At 38.0% G+C, this 15094-nt stretch overlaps 1 protein-coding gene across 1 annotated transcript in view; it reads left to right on the top strand.

Annotated features, from left to right (window-relative positions):
- The window catches only part of COG5 (component of oligomeric golgi complex 5), a 197631-nt gene that overhangs the window by 164241 nt on the left and 18296 nt on the right, over nt 1-15094 (top strand). Inside the window, exons 15-18 of the mRNA XM_074903321.1 lie at nt 6422-6532; nt 7907-7969; nt 8783-8886; nt 10217-10454. Coding sequence (XP_074759422.1) covers nt 6422-6532; nt 7907-7969; nt 8783-8886; nt 10217-10454 — 516 coding nt within the window. The remainder of the gene's footprint in view (nt 1-6421; nt 6533-7906; nt 7970-8782; nt 8887-10216; nt 10455-15094) is intronic.

Here is a 15094-nt window from a genome sequence, read left to right on the forward strand (position 1 = left end):
ATTCAGAAATGGATTTGAGTAAATATATGTTGATATGGTAAAGGCTTTTGAATTTTGCAGTTTTGGAACAACTCTAATGCAAGTTGGACAATATAAAACTCATTTATAATCTTCTGCAGGGTAGAAGTATTCTAATCTCCATTAATGTCTTGACCGGATAGCAGAAGAGGTAGATGGCAATTAAATAAGTTGATTATATATTTTATGTGTAGGTCAATATCACCCTATCATGTTGGACCTGTCTCCTGTGTCTTGGGGATGGATATCTGCTCTTCACCTCTGAAGGTGCATTCTCAGTAGTTGCTTGGGACCAACAGCTATTGGGATGACATATAAGATATGATTAATCATTCAGTCATTAATCTGGCAAGCATGAAAAATTCAGTAAACTGTTACAGTCAGAGGTATCAGGATCAACACACATTATCCTTGAAATCCTCATCAGACTTGGGCTAGCTGGATAAACCTGAGTCTGAAAAAATGTCAAATACAAGGGGCATAATTTTTGGAAGAATTGAGAAGTGATTCTGAGTGCTTCAGGTTTAGGATTCTCTGAGATTCCTTAAGGGAACCGGTTTTAGGTGCTTTCCGATAGCATAGTTGTTTTAAAGCATCTTATTATTTAAGGACCATCAACTATTATCACTTTGTACAGTGCTTTTCTTCTCAGATGATTCAAAGACCTAAAGATAAATCCTGCCTTTTCTGTTACAGAAAGACTATTTGCTGTTTTCCTTCCATTTCTTCCACTTTTGAAAATATTAAGGAAGAAGGAAAAAAAAAACCAAAACCAGAAATACCCAATAGCAAATGGTTCAGTGATTGCTGTTGTTCTAGCATGAGTAGTATGAGCATGATGTTTGGTCTTTTTTCTTGGTTAAGGACTTCACAGACTCTTCAAATTTTTCTTCCCAAAATAATGATTGTGTTTTTTCTAAGATTTTGAATGCCTTCACCATAGAGTTCTTTTTCTATATTCCTAGAATATGAAATTTTCATTTTTCTAAGGAAGCTAAAAAAACCCCCACGGTATTCTGAAAGCTACAAGAATGTCCTAAGGGTGCAATATAAATGCTTTTATGTACCTTTTAAGTTATTGCTTGAACTCACAGCTTGTTCCTTTCTTCGTGTCTTAAAATATTTCTTCTTTGAAAAATTAAAAGTAATTCCAAGAACATAAATTCTTACTTATGATTTATTCTTAAATTTTACTTGATTTTTTTTTTTTTAAAGCAGAACATCAATTTTCATTTATCCTCATCAGTCAAGGACCTTATTCGCTCAGACACATTCACTCAAATCCTACACTTCAAACCTTTAAATTATGTCCCTTTTTGCAAATTGCTCTCTAAGTAGCTAATATATTAGGTGACATAGCTAGTGGAGTTCAGGTTGTTAAGTATTTTTCTGCTAAATGGTGTCATATTTTTACAAAAAGTAGCAAACTGATTCTAGTAAACTTTTGTGTTTATTAGGTGGAAAGAGACTGTAAAAGGCTTCTTCTGCCGTATGGAAAACATGAAACCTAATAGTAAATCATCCCAATTATTTGTAGCTTATGGGAGAAATCCCAGGGCCAAGCCCTACTGACTCAGAAACTCTGTAAATGGATTCTGTGCTTTATAGTAAGTTGTTATGATCAGGCAGGAGCCAAGTACCAGATGGATTGATTGCTTTCTGCCAGAGGTATGGCCACATCAACTGCCTCTGTTAGGAAAGTATTTATTCTTGAAAATGTCAGCTTGACAACTGGAGTTCAGTTTGTGCTATCAAAACACATTAGTCTCGTGATCCTAGAGTTAGATCAAATGCTTTGTTGAGGGGCACTACTTTTGTCTTATTTTGAGTTAAGATCTTCTCTATAGTCCTTCTAAATTATGATGCTGTTTCCTACTCTTTACAGAGTGCATTTGCTGAGGCTGTTTTGGAGTAATTAAATAAATGGAGTTTTCCAAAACTGTCAATAAGGATGCACACAAGATCTTAGTTACTTAGCATGAAACTGAGCTTTTTCACAAAATGTTTAGTCTGTGAAGGGAATAGTAGCAAACCAGCTCACAAATCAGTGTCTCTTCTGAGCTGCCACCTGTTGAAAGAGGGGAAGTTAGTCACTTTGAAACGCTAAACAAATTATAAGAAAAGATATATCGGTAGTCTGAGCTTTTCTACAAGAAAAAGACAAACTCAGTTAGCATTTCTATATAACTGGGGGAAAACTGGTGATTCTAAAATAGGCTAGATGAATTACTCAATAAAAGAGCTTATTCCTCTACTTTGTCATTTCCTGCCTATGGTCAGGTGAATCATTCCGGAAATTTTCTGCATTGGACAATTTTCTGATCCAATACAAGATTGCACCCTCAGGTGAAGCAGTGTAACCACATTAGTGTACTGAAGGACACAAAATTAAAGAAACTGTTTTCCAAGAGGAGTTTTGAGTTTGGTGAGAGCACAGTGCCAGTCATGGCTTACAGTTCCTTGACCATGACAGGCCGAAGCAAGTCAGGTGGCCTTCAGTCAGCTTGTTCCTCTTCGTGACACAATCTTTTGTGTATCAGCTTCTCCAAATGTCCTTTTTGGTTCAGTAAACTACCTGATCTACTGCTTAGTCTTCAGATTCTGTTGAATTACATTTGGGGGGGGAAAAAAAAAAATTCTAAGCAGCTTCCTCCAGCTAGTCAGCTACTGGGTTGAGCCTGCAAATTTCAACCTCGAACCTTAGAGAATGTCCTCATATACATGTCAGAAAGGCATTAGTACCTCCAGTGTTTCTTTCTCAGTTTTAACAGCTGCCCTTTGAGTTTTCTTGAAATGCTGTGTGGGATGGAAATTCATGTTACCATTCTTCAGGGTACCATAAGACATAGTCCTTGTCCTAGTGCCTGGATGCATGATATAAAAGTCCTGGCTAATATTCACTGATGCGAGACTTGTCTGCCTTACTCCTCTCTTCCTCCCTAGCATCTCATGTTGCCAGTGTGCTGGTAGCTCATACTGGCAAAGGGTGCTCATACTGACATGTCACCCACTGTAGAATTGCTGCTTGACGGGGAGTAGGGTGCCTCTGCTTTGCTAGTGCCCATGAAATTGCTGTAAATAGTAGACAGGCTTTGAGGTAAAAGCAGATACAGTTTACCCAACTAAAACGAAGAGCATAAGAAATCAATTGCTGTACTTAAAGACAGATATAGAAAAGTGGAACAGTTACAGTCCTTGTTGTTACTGTTCATTCAGGTCTGGCTTCAGCATGGCTTTTTTTCCTGTTTTCTTTTCAGCTAGCAGGCTTGAGCCAGACTAACTCCCAGGGTGACTGATGGTTCCCTGGAGATAGGATCTGGTTCTTCAGCTACACTTTGTTTCTTAGTTGTTTCTTTCCCCAAATAAATTCTGATTTGGGATGAAGTCACCCCTTCTGTCCTACCTATTTCTGCTTAGTATAAATTCACCCTCCTGGCCTTTTGCATTTCTGGATAAATCTACCAGATTGAAAAAACATCAGATTTTATCTCTAGTGTCATCATAAAAAAGAAGGCCCTTGAACTGTGTCCTTCAGCTGAGTGGATGTGACTTGGCTTCACACTTACTTGACTTAACCTATTTATACAGTGCAATCCCCAGTGGGCAGATAACAAAGCAAGAGTTACTTTACCACTGGCTTTAAATGCATAAACTGTGTCCAGCACATAACTTCAAAAGTACTTGCTGTATAAATAAGAGTGATGAATGTCAATCACTGATAAAACTTGGTATGATGGAAAATAAATGGAGGGATGATTTGTGTCTAAAGTAAATGGGTCTTAAGCGTGGTTTGTTGGAACCAAGGAGACACAATGTTGGCATTTTCCTACCTGGATGCATAATTGTACAATGGATATTAGAGGCATTAAGAATTCAGTCTGAGGCTTTGGAATACTGGAATAATGATAAACTATCTGAAATCCAGATGCATGCCAGTGACAGTGTGCGTACATGAACCATGTTGGACAGAATCAGTGCAGAACCCTCTTGCCTCAAGGCAAGGTCATAGAAATCATTGTGGTGATAAGAGATGGGAACAACTACCTGAGACTTCAGCTGTAGATGGTAGGGCATACCTACTCGTGTAGGTGCTGGCTGTTCCCTGATGGTGGAGCACACCTACCCGTGTAGGTGCTGGCTGTTCCCTGATGGTGGAGCACACCTACCCGTGTAGGTGCTGGCTGTTCCCTGATGGTGGAGCACACCTACCCGTGTAGGTGCTGGCTGTTTCCATGTCACACTTCAGGGGAAGCAGTCCTAGGGAGCCCTGGGCTGCCCAGTTCCTACTGCTAGTTACAAGAGTTGAGTTTTCTAAGCCTCTTTGTTTTAGAACAGTGATTTTATTTTATGATACACAAGGGATCAACACATCTAGCTGTCAGAGTTCAAACTGATTAATTTAAGAGGATTTAATATGGTAAACAATTTTAGAAAGATTGGTTGCCTTTAAGGCATTTTTAGACTTGGGCTGTGAAGCTGTTGTGCACTATTGCTTGTTGCTGCAGAGGGGTTATGTTTGTACTTGTTAGTGGGTTTACTTATCAGTTAAGCTTTTTCACCAGCAGTCTAAAGACTTCATGATCTAAGAAAAAGAAATTGTGAAGCCTTTGCAATAGACTCTGAGAAACTGAAATTTAAGTGACTTTGATGTAAAATTTTACTGTCTTAGTAGTGTCTTTTGTGTTTAATGGTTGTAAATGTGCAAAAACCTAATTGAATAGTCTGTACAGGGCTTAAAAAAAGGTTATTGAGGTTTGGGAGGGTGGTGAGCTGGGCGGACAGGGTGCTTCTCTGCACAGCTGTTTTGTTATTAATCTGTGAATCTGTTAAGTGTGAGAAGTAGAATTCTTAAAACCATTCAGGTCTGTCAAATAGAAATATCAGAAAGGAAACAGAGATGTACATAGCTCACATGGCTGTTCTCATCAGGAAGACAGATGCTGAGATGATACATTTTTCAGCTAGTCTAAAGATGCATTCTCATGTCAGATAATTGATGATACATTGGAAAAGATCTTTGCCTCTGCAAAAGCCTCAGAAACCTATTTATCCTGAAATAATACCTGAATTTGAGGAAAGGGAGATAAACTGATATTGTCACTGTAGTGCTGTGAATAAGCTTGAGTTCCTGTGTGGTTGCAAGAACTTGTCTAAAACTTTATAATTAGCAGTGCTGGCAAATACTAGATAACTTCACTTGCATGCTGTCAGTGTTTATGCTGAGTGGAAGCTATGGGAGGTACAGGAATAGTCTTTCACTGGTAAAGATTCACCATTCCCATAACTTAAAAATTTTCATGTCATGTTTGTTCCTTTTGTTCTTAAACAATTGTTACAGTATATTCAGTTTCAGTCTAGGAGCTTTCTGTAGGACCTACAACAGTGTTTAAAGACACACTTCATAGAAGTCTCTTGATGACTTGTTCAATGAGTTGAACTGAGAGATATTTGGAGCTAGGCATCTTCAGGAGTTTCCAGGAGAATGATTTTGTATCCTGAAATATAGATTACTAGTCAGATAATTATATCTCAGTAAAGCCTTCTATTAATAGCTATTCTTGCTGTAATATTTAGACATACTTCTAGAATTCACATAGCTTTTTGTCAATTCTTTGTATTTCTGCCACTTTCCGTGCACAAGAAAATTTGTCTGTTTCCCAATTACGATTTATTTTATTTTCAATGATAAAAATATGCCATGGTATCCTTATGGGACTGTTCTGTAGTTAGCTGCTATTTAGGTATCACCCTGGAGCTTTGATTTCTGTGATAATAATAAAAAATATGTGCTTTGTGGAGTTCAAATATGAAGAAATATTTATTTTTGCTGAAAGATTCATGGATGGAAATCTTTTTAATGGACTAAAGGACTAGCAGTTCTGGTCCTTGCAGTTCTTATTTTCCTGTTCATTTACAAGCCACTGATGTACAAAGCTGTAAGCTGAAGAAACAGTTTTTAAGGAGAGTCTTGAATAGTTGTCAGAAGTGACGACTGAGGGTATACAGAAAACCATACTCTTTTCAGCTCTGCTGCTGCTAGTTTATGCTGCATCCTTGAGTAGGTGACTTCACCTGACTCTTAGATTACCGAGTTGAAGTTATGCTGGGACTAGCTGTCTCCAAGAGATCATATCTGAGTGCTGTGGTTTAGGAGCTGAGAGAGAAGTCTCTTATGGTTCCTTTTCCTGTTGTTCAGTGTGTATAACCTGGAGATGGAAATGATATGAATCAAGACAAGAATTAAAATAGAAGAACATTGGTACTGAAGACCTATGGCTTTCTGCCCTAGTCTAGTTTAGTTAACTAGTTAACTACTAACTATAGTTTAGTTAACTATAATTTTGTGGTGATGCACTGTTTAAAGGAGTTGGTACTGTTTTAACAATTTCTGCTATCACTGCAGCTGTCTACTCAAGGAGATGCCAGCCAGGTTATTGGACCACTCACAGAGGGACAGAGGAGGAACGTGGCTGTAGTTAATTCACTGTACAAACTGCACCAATCAGTTCTGAAGGTAGGCTTCCTTTCATATCTCTCTTCTTGCCATAATGTTAACATCTTTGCTCTATCATATGCATATTCTCCTATTCGCTGATGAGAACTCTGACAAATACAGCCCAATTTTGGGTTAAGAGCTGCACCTTGGTTTGCATTTGTACAACTCATTGAGACTTGGTTGGCCCTTGTAAGCACCGCTGTGTCAGTATTAGAAGAAGAGTGAAAGATGTGTTTGTAGAGAATAATCACGTCTCACAGCCATTGTTTTGTGAGCCTAAACAACTGAACTCTTTCTGTTTTTTCTGATCAGGTAAGCTCTGTCTTCGTACTGGTCAGACTGATAGCCCTTGTCTGCATCTGTCCCAGACCTTTCTCAGAAGACCTTCACTGCTTTCCCATGATTGTGGCCAAACTGAAAAGGGGAAGGAAAGGGTGAAATCAAGAAAAGCAGCACCTCATGAATATCTCTCTTCATTGTTGCTATGACCAAAGTCTGGCCTGGAAGTGTTTTCAGGACTGAGCACAGTTATGAGTAATTCCAGTTTACTGGCTTAGTTATGCCAATGGTTACACAGTCTGTAAATTAAAACAAACAGATACAGTGGTAGTTGTAGTTAATCATGTTTAAGTCCTAGACTGATTATAAAAAAGATCATGAGTACTCCTGACTATGGATGTGTTTAAAGAATGTTAAAAAATGCTAAAAAGCCTATAAAATTTGCTTGAATTTTGCAAACAGATGGTAGATCAACTTCTAAGTCTGCTTTCTTTGATGTATTTAGTAATGAACCTCATGTGCCTTAGTGTTGGAGGGAGATCTGATATGATTCAGTCTTTAACTTTTCTGGCTTAAAAATACTATTGTATGGCATGTTCATAACTAAGGAAATTGGTAGAATATTCCTTCAGATCATTCCTTGACTTTCAATTCTAATATCATTGTATCTGTACATAAACATAACATCATAAACAGCTGTTTAACACATAGTATTATAATAGTCATAATACTGAGAAAGAACAACCATTGTTTCAAATATTTGCCATGGAGCTGCTTGTATAGCTATTCATAAATTCTATACTTAGCAGTGGGAGAATACACCACTTATTTTTACTCTGATTCTGTTAACCCTTCAGCTAAATTTCAGTTGAACTCAGTTGAATCACTTCTTTGCCAAGGCAGAAGCAGAGTCCATAGGAAATTTGAGAGCAAAGGACTGATACCAGCTCATTGAAAATTCTGTCTGTATAAGCCACATTTGATAGTTATTTATAACTATGTAAACCACTCATTACTAAGGATAACTCTGTATGTTTTTAAATGACATTAAATATTATGGATTCTAATGATTTGTTGGATGTTGACTATTAACAATTCCTTTAACATTTTTAGGTCATTACCAATCAGACCTCGTTTCCAGCAGCTGCTGAGCAAACAGTCACAACTGCCTTAAAGGTAATTGAAAGTCCATATGCTGCAGGGATAGGGCTGAGCTTTGCTTTGTTTGTTACTCTTAAAATGGGCACTTATTTTCCCAGCTATTTTTTTGTGTCAGTATATGACAGTCAAAGGTATACAAGTATTCTGAAATTTATATTTTGTTGTATCTGCAGGTAGATGTATGTTGCATATGCCAAATCGCTGCTTGAGTAGCGTTTGTATCCAACAATATTTTTGTAATGTTCAAGCTCCAGATGTCATCTAACTGTGAAAATAAACGTCTTTCTCTGCAGCATTCACACAGCAATAACTGGATCCTTCATCACCCCCTTACCCCCCAAACACACACATAAAATGATGATTGTTATGCTACCTGGTGCTTTTCTGGGAGGCGATGTGGATGGCTGTGCAGCCCTCTGTGGATGACAGCTATCCCCATCCATCCTGCTGTGCACTAATCTGGGAGGGGTTGTGTGCAGAGGAACGAAGGGCAGCACATGCATGTCTGGGGAATGAACAGCTGAACAAAGTGTGTGCACCAAAAAATGCATGTTTACAAACCAGGAATGCCAGATTGTTGTGCACCTTTTTCAAGGAAGGCTTTGCACAGAAGTAGTAAACAGCCTTATTTTTGTACTTTGCTGGTAAAATCAATTGAAGGGAAATGTTATCACAGGCTTTTGTCCTTCTATTTAGCAGTTTCTAATGCAGAATAATAAAAAAGCACTGTTGAAATGAACTGTTTGTCGAGATATTTTTGAGGTGTCAAAATGCAAATGCTTCTAGTTTCTGTTTCCTTACTTCTGCCTTTTTCTTATTCTATTTTAGGCAGTCCATGATCTAATGGGTAGTGCTGTTCAACCGTTACTGAACTCTGTAGGAGATTCAGTAGAAGCTATTATCATCACTATGCACCAGGAAGACTTTTCTGGGTAACTAGAAATATTTTTTAAATTTACCATTGCTTTAGTAAGATGTTCTGCATATGGATAACAGATTGTTATTGCCACAATGTCCTTGAAGCAAGAGCACTAGTTTGTTGAGAGGAAGGCAATGCTTTATGGTCAATGATCACAGAATCACACCTATCTATTGAAACAAATTAATCATGTAGCATCTGTCTTTTTTTTTTTTTTTTTTTTTTTCATATCTTTTGAGTAAAATTCATTTTAAATAGAAAAATAAAGCCCAGCAGAGGCCATTTTTGTGCTTAAAAAACCCCATTTGCTTTCAAGACTTATTTTTTTGTGGACAGTCTTTAGAAGTGTCAATATTCTTGTTTCTCAAAATAAAGCATATAACCTCTGATTCAAAATTACACATAAATTTTTCTAAAGTATTATTGCATATGAAATGGTTCAAAACCTCTTTTCTTATTGAAAGTTCAGATTTACTGTAATTAAGCTATTTTCCCATAGCGATTTTCAGTATTATTTATCTGTAAAGATCTTTAGTCCTATCTATAACTGAGACTTCCTTCCTGGGCATTATTTTGGTTGTTAGCTCTGTTTGAACATTGCTTATATTGTCTTCAGGTGTCCTGTTTTCTGCCATGGAAATTAACTGAAAATAGTGTATTTTCAGAGATGTTTTAACACTATTTTACCCTCTCCATCTTTCTTCTGCCACCACTAGCAAAATACCTCTCTAGGTGAATAAACTGATTCCAGCCAAAGGCTTTTGTTAGATAGCCTGTATGCTCAGGTTTCCAAGTTTAGAAGAGCTCTTTTGTCTGACTAGGATTCAAATAAAGAGGAAGGTGACTGATTTCTGTGTCCTGTAGCTTCTGTGCTGCTTCTGTGATAATTAGATTTACTTTATGTTCCTGGGTTTGGAAGAATCTAGGAAACATTCTATACAGAGAACAGGTTTGGGATAGACTAAACTAGTAACCATGTGACATGTGCTTGTATTTTCTGATCCATTATTAAAGTTTCAAATCAACAACTGGGACATTTAAATTTAGGGGCTGGATTTGAGGTTTGGGCTCCAAACTGGTAAAGGCTCTGCAAGTTGTATAGGAGTGGGGTGATTTCCTTTATCTTGTTAGGATAGGAATGGCTGATAAAGAGATATTTTTTGACTATCGTTTCAGAGACAGCTACATGCTCTTTATTCTGAGTAGAAATGAGACTCTATAATTCATGCCATGACTTCGTGGGGTAGGAAAAGAATTAAAAAGAATCCAATAGTTTTTGGTTGTGTTTTAAAGATGAATTTAGCTGTCCCCATTTCTTTTTTCTTTTCTTTATTTTTTTTCAGATCATTATCCAGCTCAGGAAAACCAGATGTCCCTTGTTCTCTGTACATGAAAGAACTACAGGGTTTTATAGCAAGAGTCATGAGTGACTACTTCAGACATTTTGAGTGTTTTGATTTTGTCTTTGATAACACTGAAGCCATGGCTCAAAGAGCAATTGAACTTTTCATTCGCAATGCCAGTCTAATAAGGCCCCTCGGTGAAGGTGGGAAGATGCGGCTTGCGGCGGATTTTGCACAGGTACTCTTAATACTGATTTCTGCTTTTTACTGTTACTTCACTGTGTTCACTAAAAAGTATCAATACTTTTGTCCCCATCAAAGTATAAACAGGCAGTTGTAGAGATTGGTGCGTTCCAGTTCTTCACATTTTTTCTGATGAGATACTCTATCCTGAGAAATGCATCCACTAAGTAGTTGAAGATCCCTTGTCAACGTAAGGCACGTTCAGGGAGGTCTGACAGCTTCCTATGAAGTGACTGTTGCATTTAAATTCAGCTGTGTCTTGGCATTTTATCCTGCTTGTCTGACCTCTTTGGTATGTCCATCGTTTGCAGCCATTCATTCACTTCATTCTTTCTCTCTCTTCTAATGGGATGGTTTGTTGCTTTCTTCATCACTTTATATATCACAGTGCCCACAGTGGTTAATCGCTAATTCAGCTGCCTTGCAGTGTAGGAGATGAGCCAGAGCAATACCAATATCCTGTGGAAGAACTGCCCTTTTTGGTAATGGAAGGGCAGTTTTCTTTTGGGATTCTCTTCATGACCTGATTGACTTATCTGCCTCTCGGCTTTACCTAGCTCTTATACTGGAGTAAAGCACAAAACAAATTGCCAAATTAATATCCACTACCTGTCTGCATTATCTGCTATATTCAAATGTAATTTGTCAGTAGTAATACTGTGTTCTTAACTTGCCAAAGAGTACAGGCATCCACTAGATTGGTCTGAGGGTCCTGGTTATTATTATCCAAGTGGAAAAGGGAGTTAGCACCAGCTGTCTACATACTGAGTGCTACTTTTGGCTGGTACGTGACTGAGGTAGAAGAGAAAGGCAGGGAGGGAGGAATCACTGCCACTTCCACTCCTACTTGTGGCTGCTTTGTATCATTTGCCTCTGAGTTACATACTCCTGAGTAGAGTTCTTTTATTTATTACTCAAAAGTGGCAAAGCAGCCTTTAACCACAGAAGGTAAGGGGAGGTTTTCAATTGCTTTCAGTGAGAAGTTTCCATTCCCTTCTCTGTTTTGGAGACAGTGGCATAAAACTGGGGAAGAAAAAGGACGCGACTCCTCCTCTGGAAGGAATATAGATAGTTTTTGTAATTTATGCTGCAGTGTGAAAGTAAGGTTTATAAATTTGGGAAAGTTCTTCACCTGATTCTACAGTAAAAAGCATCTGGTCTAAGCACCTATTGTAATAATAATTTTTTAAAAAATCACTCATTTGTCTTTTTTAAACACTTCTCTCATTCTGACATGGACTGCCTTTTAAGTGAAAAATTAAGGTATGTTTTCATCTGAGTGTAGGGGGATTTGCATGTTCTTCCCCGCTGTGCTGAGTATAACTGGTGAACAGACAACTGTGTGAAGATAAATATTCTGATTTCTCTTCTTTCATACAGTGGAAGAAAAAAAATGAGTTTTGAATGCATTCTTGTCTCCTGCCTTCAACTGTTGCTGCAGCTGGCATCTGCTTTGTTTTTTTCTCATCTTCACACTGCACTGTGTTTTTGGCTTGTTTAAAAATGGGCTTAAGACAAGAACTGTTTAGGTCTAGTCAGTCCCACACAGCTACCTCAGTGCTTACTCTGTGCCTTTGAGCATCTCTGTGTAGAGTTCCTTAGGGAGTCCCAGGCTGCACAGGGGCTGTAGTGTCCAGAATGACCTGGACACTATATCATGTTGCTCGGGATAACAGAAAAAGGACTGAAACATTTTGTATGTGGAAGCTGCCTTATATCCATGTTTTCTAGGGTGTGTCTGTCCCTCCCAAAAACATGGTGGGTTTTGGGCATGTGCCCATGACACCTGCTCCTGGTAGCTCCACTAGGGAGGTTGTAGTTTCTCTGACCCAGCCAGGAGTCCTGGATTGCCTTCGCCAAAATGTGGCTGTAATCCTGAGGAGAACTCGTTTTACTTCCATGCTCCTGTTGCTGTGGCACATGGCTTTGTTGAGGAAAAGACTTGATTCCTCCAAAGAGAAAGGGAGGTTGCTGCTGCTTTGGGCTGAGGAGAACAGGGAGCAGGTATTTAGCTGGGTTGCTGGCTGGATGGGAAGGATAAACTTTTCCGAATTGCCATAAGTGCTGTGTGCAGGATTTTTTTTTTTTTTTTTTTTTTTTTTTTTTTTTTTTTGAGTCCCAGAAAGGCACTGCATTGTTGGACTAGAGCCAAACCCAAAGGAAAGGACCTGCCTGGAAAGACACTGTGTGTGTAGGAGGAGATTTGTTTATAAACTGTTCTTAATTGTGCTCTGTCTTGTAGAGTCATTTTGAATTTTCTGTACTCAAAAAGGGTTACATGTTCCTGCTTAAAACAGGCTTTTGAAATCTAAAACCCCTTTTGGTGTTTTGGGGTTACTTGCAAGCAAAGGACCTGGCAGAAATCTGGCCAGAAGCTGTGGTTAATTTGAGGTCCTATTATAAACTTGCATGCACTAAGTCAAATAATCTTGGGTTGCATCAGATTTTGAGTATCTCATGTGTTTGTGCTCATTTACTTCAGGGCACTCAGAGTTACAGCTGCCTTACACTCCACAGAATAGCTTTGGCTGAGAGTCAGATTTGAAAATTTTTGCACCGGAAACGCGTTTTACTGATAAGTTGCCTCAAAACAGGTGCCTACACAGAAAGGGGAAAACTGAGGCTTCAAGTTCTCTTCATTCAGAACTGGGTTCGATGAGGTGCAAACCAGCCAGTTTTCCTAAGACTCAGCTACAGTTAGGAATTATTGCTGTAATTCTGTTGAATTCTCTGTTTTACCCTGTTTCCAGTACTGCATTTTGCTATTTTGTGCATTACAGCTATTCCAGCAGTAAGACTAGGTGTGTGCTAGTGTGGCAGCTGTAAACAGAGGTATGATAGACTTGAAATATGCCTGAATATCATTAATATGACTTCATGAAGATCAGTGCTTACAGGAACACAGAAACATTTTAAGCCCTAAAAAATGCCTGCAGTGCTGCAAGGTTATTATCACATACTGTGCTGTTCCTTGGGACTCTCGCTGTTTGAAATATTTCCAGTCTATAGGCTGAATTCACCTCTTTTCAAGCTCTCAGTTTTTACACAGACAATTGCACAAGATTACTTTTCAGTTCACTCCTATAAATTCTTGGATCAGTTTGTTTTCATTTGGCTTTGTATTTTTAAGGTGACCATAACTCAGTATTCATGAATGTAATACCAAATTTCAGTTTTTAATTCAGTACTAGTCAGACTGAAAAAAAAATGTTCTCCTGGAAGCAAGAAAGCCAGAAGCCCTGATGGTTTTTCAACTTTTATGTTACTGGGGAGTACCAGTTCTTCTCCAGAGGACTTTTTAACTTGCTTGGTATTCAGTTGTTACAGTACTTACACTTAGGCACACTTTAGGATTGGTGGCTTGTAGTTCAGGCCTTCCTAAAACCTGATGGAAGTGCTGGACAGTGCAGCAAAGAATGAAATATAAGCACGATCAGTTAAGAAATTTATTTAGGAGAAATAAGGAATCTACAGTAATATTTGGGATGGAAATTAGTAGTCTGCTACATAAAGTTTGTAAGCTGATATAGGAAAATAGCTGTTTATTAATAGCAAATACAAATCACAGCTGCACCAAAATAAACTAGTCTAGAAATTGCAAAGACTAATCTTTATTCTTCATGTTATGAAGGCATGACATGATTTCTGTTCTTTTCATAGTGCAGATGTATGTTTGGAGCCACTGTCTGTGCCAAAAACACCATCTCATGTCATGACTGATTATTTTCAGCCTTGTCAAGTGAACTATTTTTATATGTCCTCTTTGAATTATTACTATTTTATATATACCTTCATATATTTCTTACCTTCGTGTGATTTAAATACTTGGGTTTTTTGGCATTGTTCAGTATTGTGTTCAAAGAGTTTTGATGGGGTATAGTTAACACTGCCACCAACTCTTCAAGTCTTTATCACTATATTACTGTGTTTTGGTTTTGTTGAATTTTCCTAGAAAAATGTCTTTACTGTAGAAGTTGACAATGCTAAATGCTAGTGCAGAAGAAATGTTTCTATCTGCTGGTTAGCCTATGGTCAGAATCTGGTTTCTTGATTCAATATGTAGCATTAAAAAAGCAAGAATATTAGTCATTTGGGTTTTTAAAATCGAGACAGATTTGCTAGTTTCATCAAAGTGATAAAGTGATAAAAGTGTAAAAATGCTTTTTATAATTTTTCCTAAAATTCTCCTTTCTAGTTTTTTATGGAGGGGTAAGAGAAGCAGGATGCTGTATTCACCATTGTAGTCATAAGGACAGAAACTGCTAAAGCTAAAATGCACTTAATGTTCAATGCTAACTGTCTTACTGGAAGGAGGAAATTATTTTCTGATGTGGTTATTTTGGAGGTATTACAGCTGAAGGATTTACTTAAACATGAACTGTTTTGGAATTGCTGCATGGGGGAGAAATCAAATTCCACAACCCTTCAAGGCCAGCTTCCTTCATATAATAGTTCAGAGCTCTTCTGCTCCCTTGCTTGTTAAAGCTTTCTCTCCCGGTGAATGGCTAGAAAAAAGCATTTGAGTTAACATTTAAAAACTGGGAATTCATCTTGGCCAGGAGGAAATGTAATTGCTAAAAATTTAATGTTAAGATTTTCCAGCTGAAAAAACAGCTGTTTAGTAATGAGAGATCT

This window comes from Athene noctua, chromosome 3 (genome assembly GCF_965140245.1).
Source record: "Athene noctua chromosome 3, bAthNoc1.hap1.1, whole genome shotgun sequence".
NCBI lineage: Eukaryota > Metazoa > Chordata > Aves > Strigiformes > Strigidae > Athene > Athene noctua.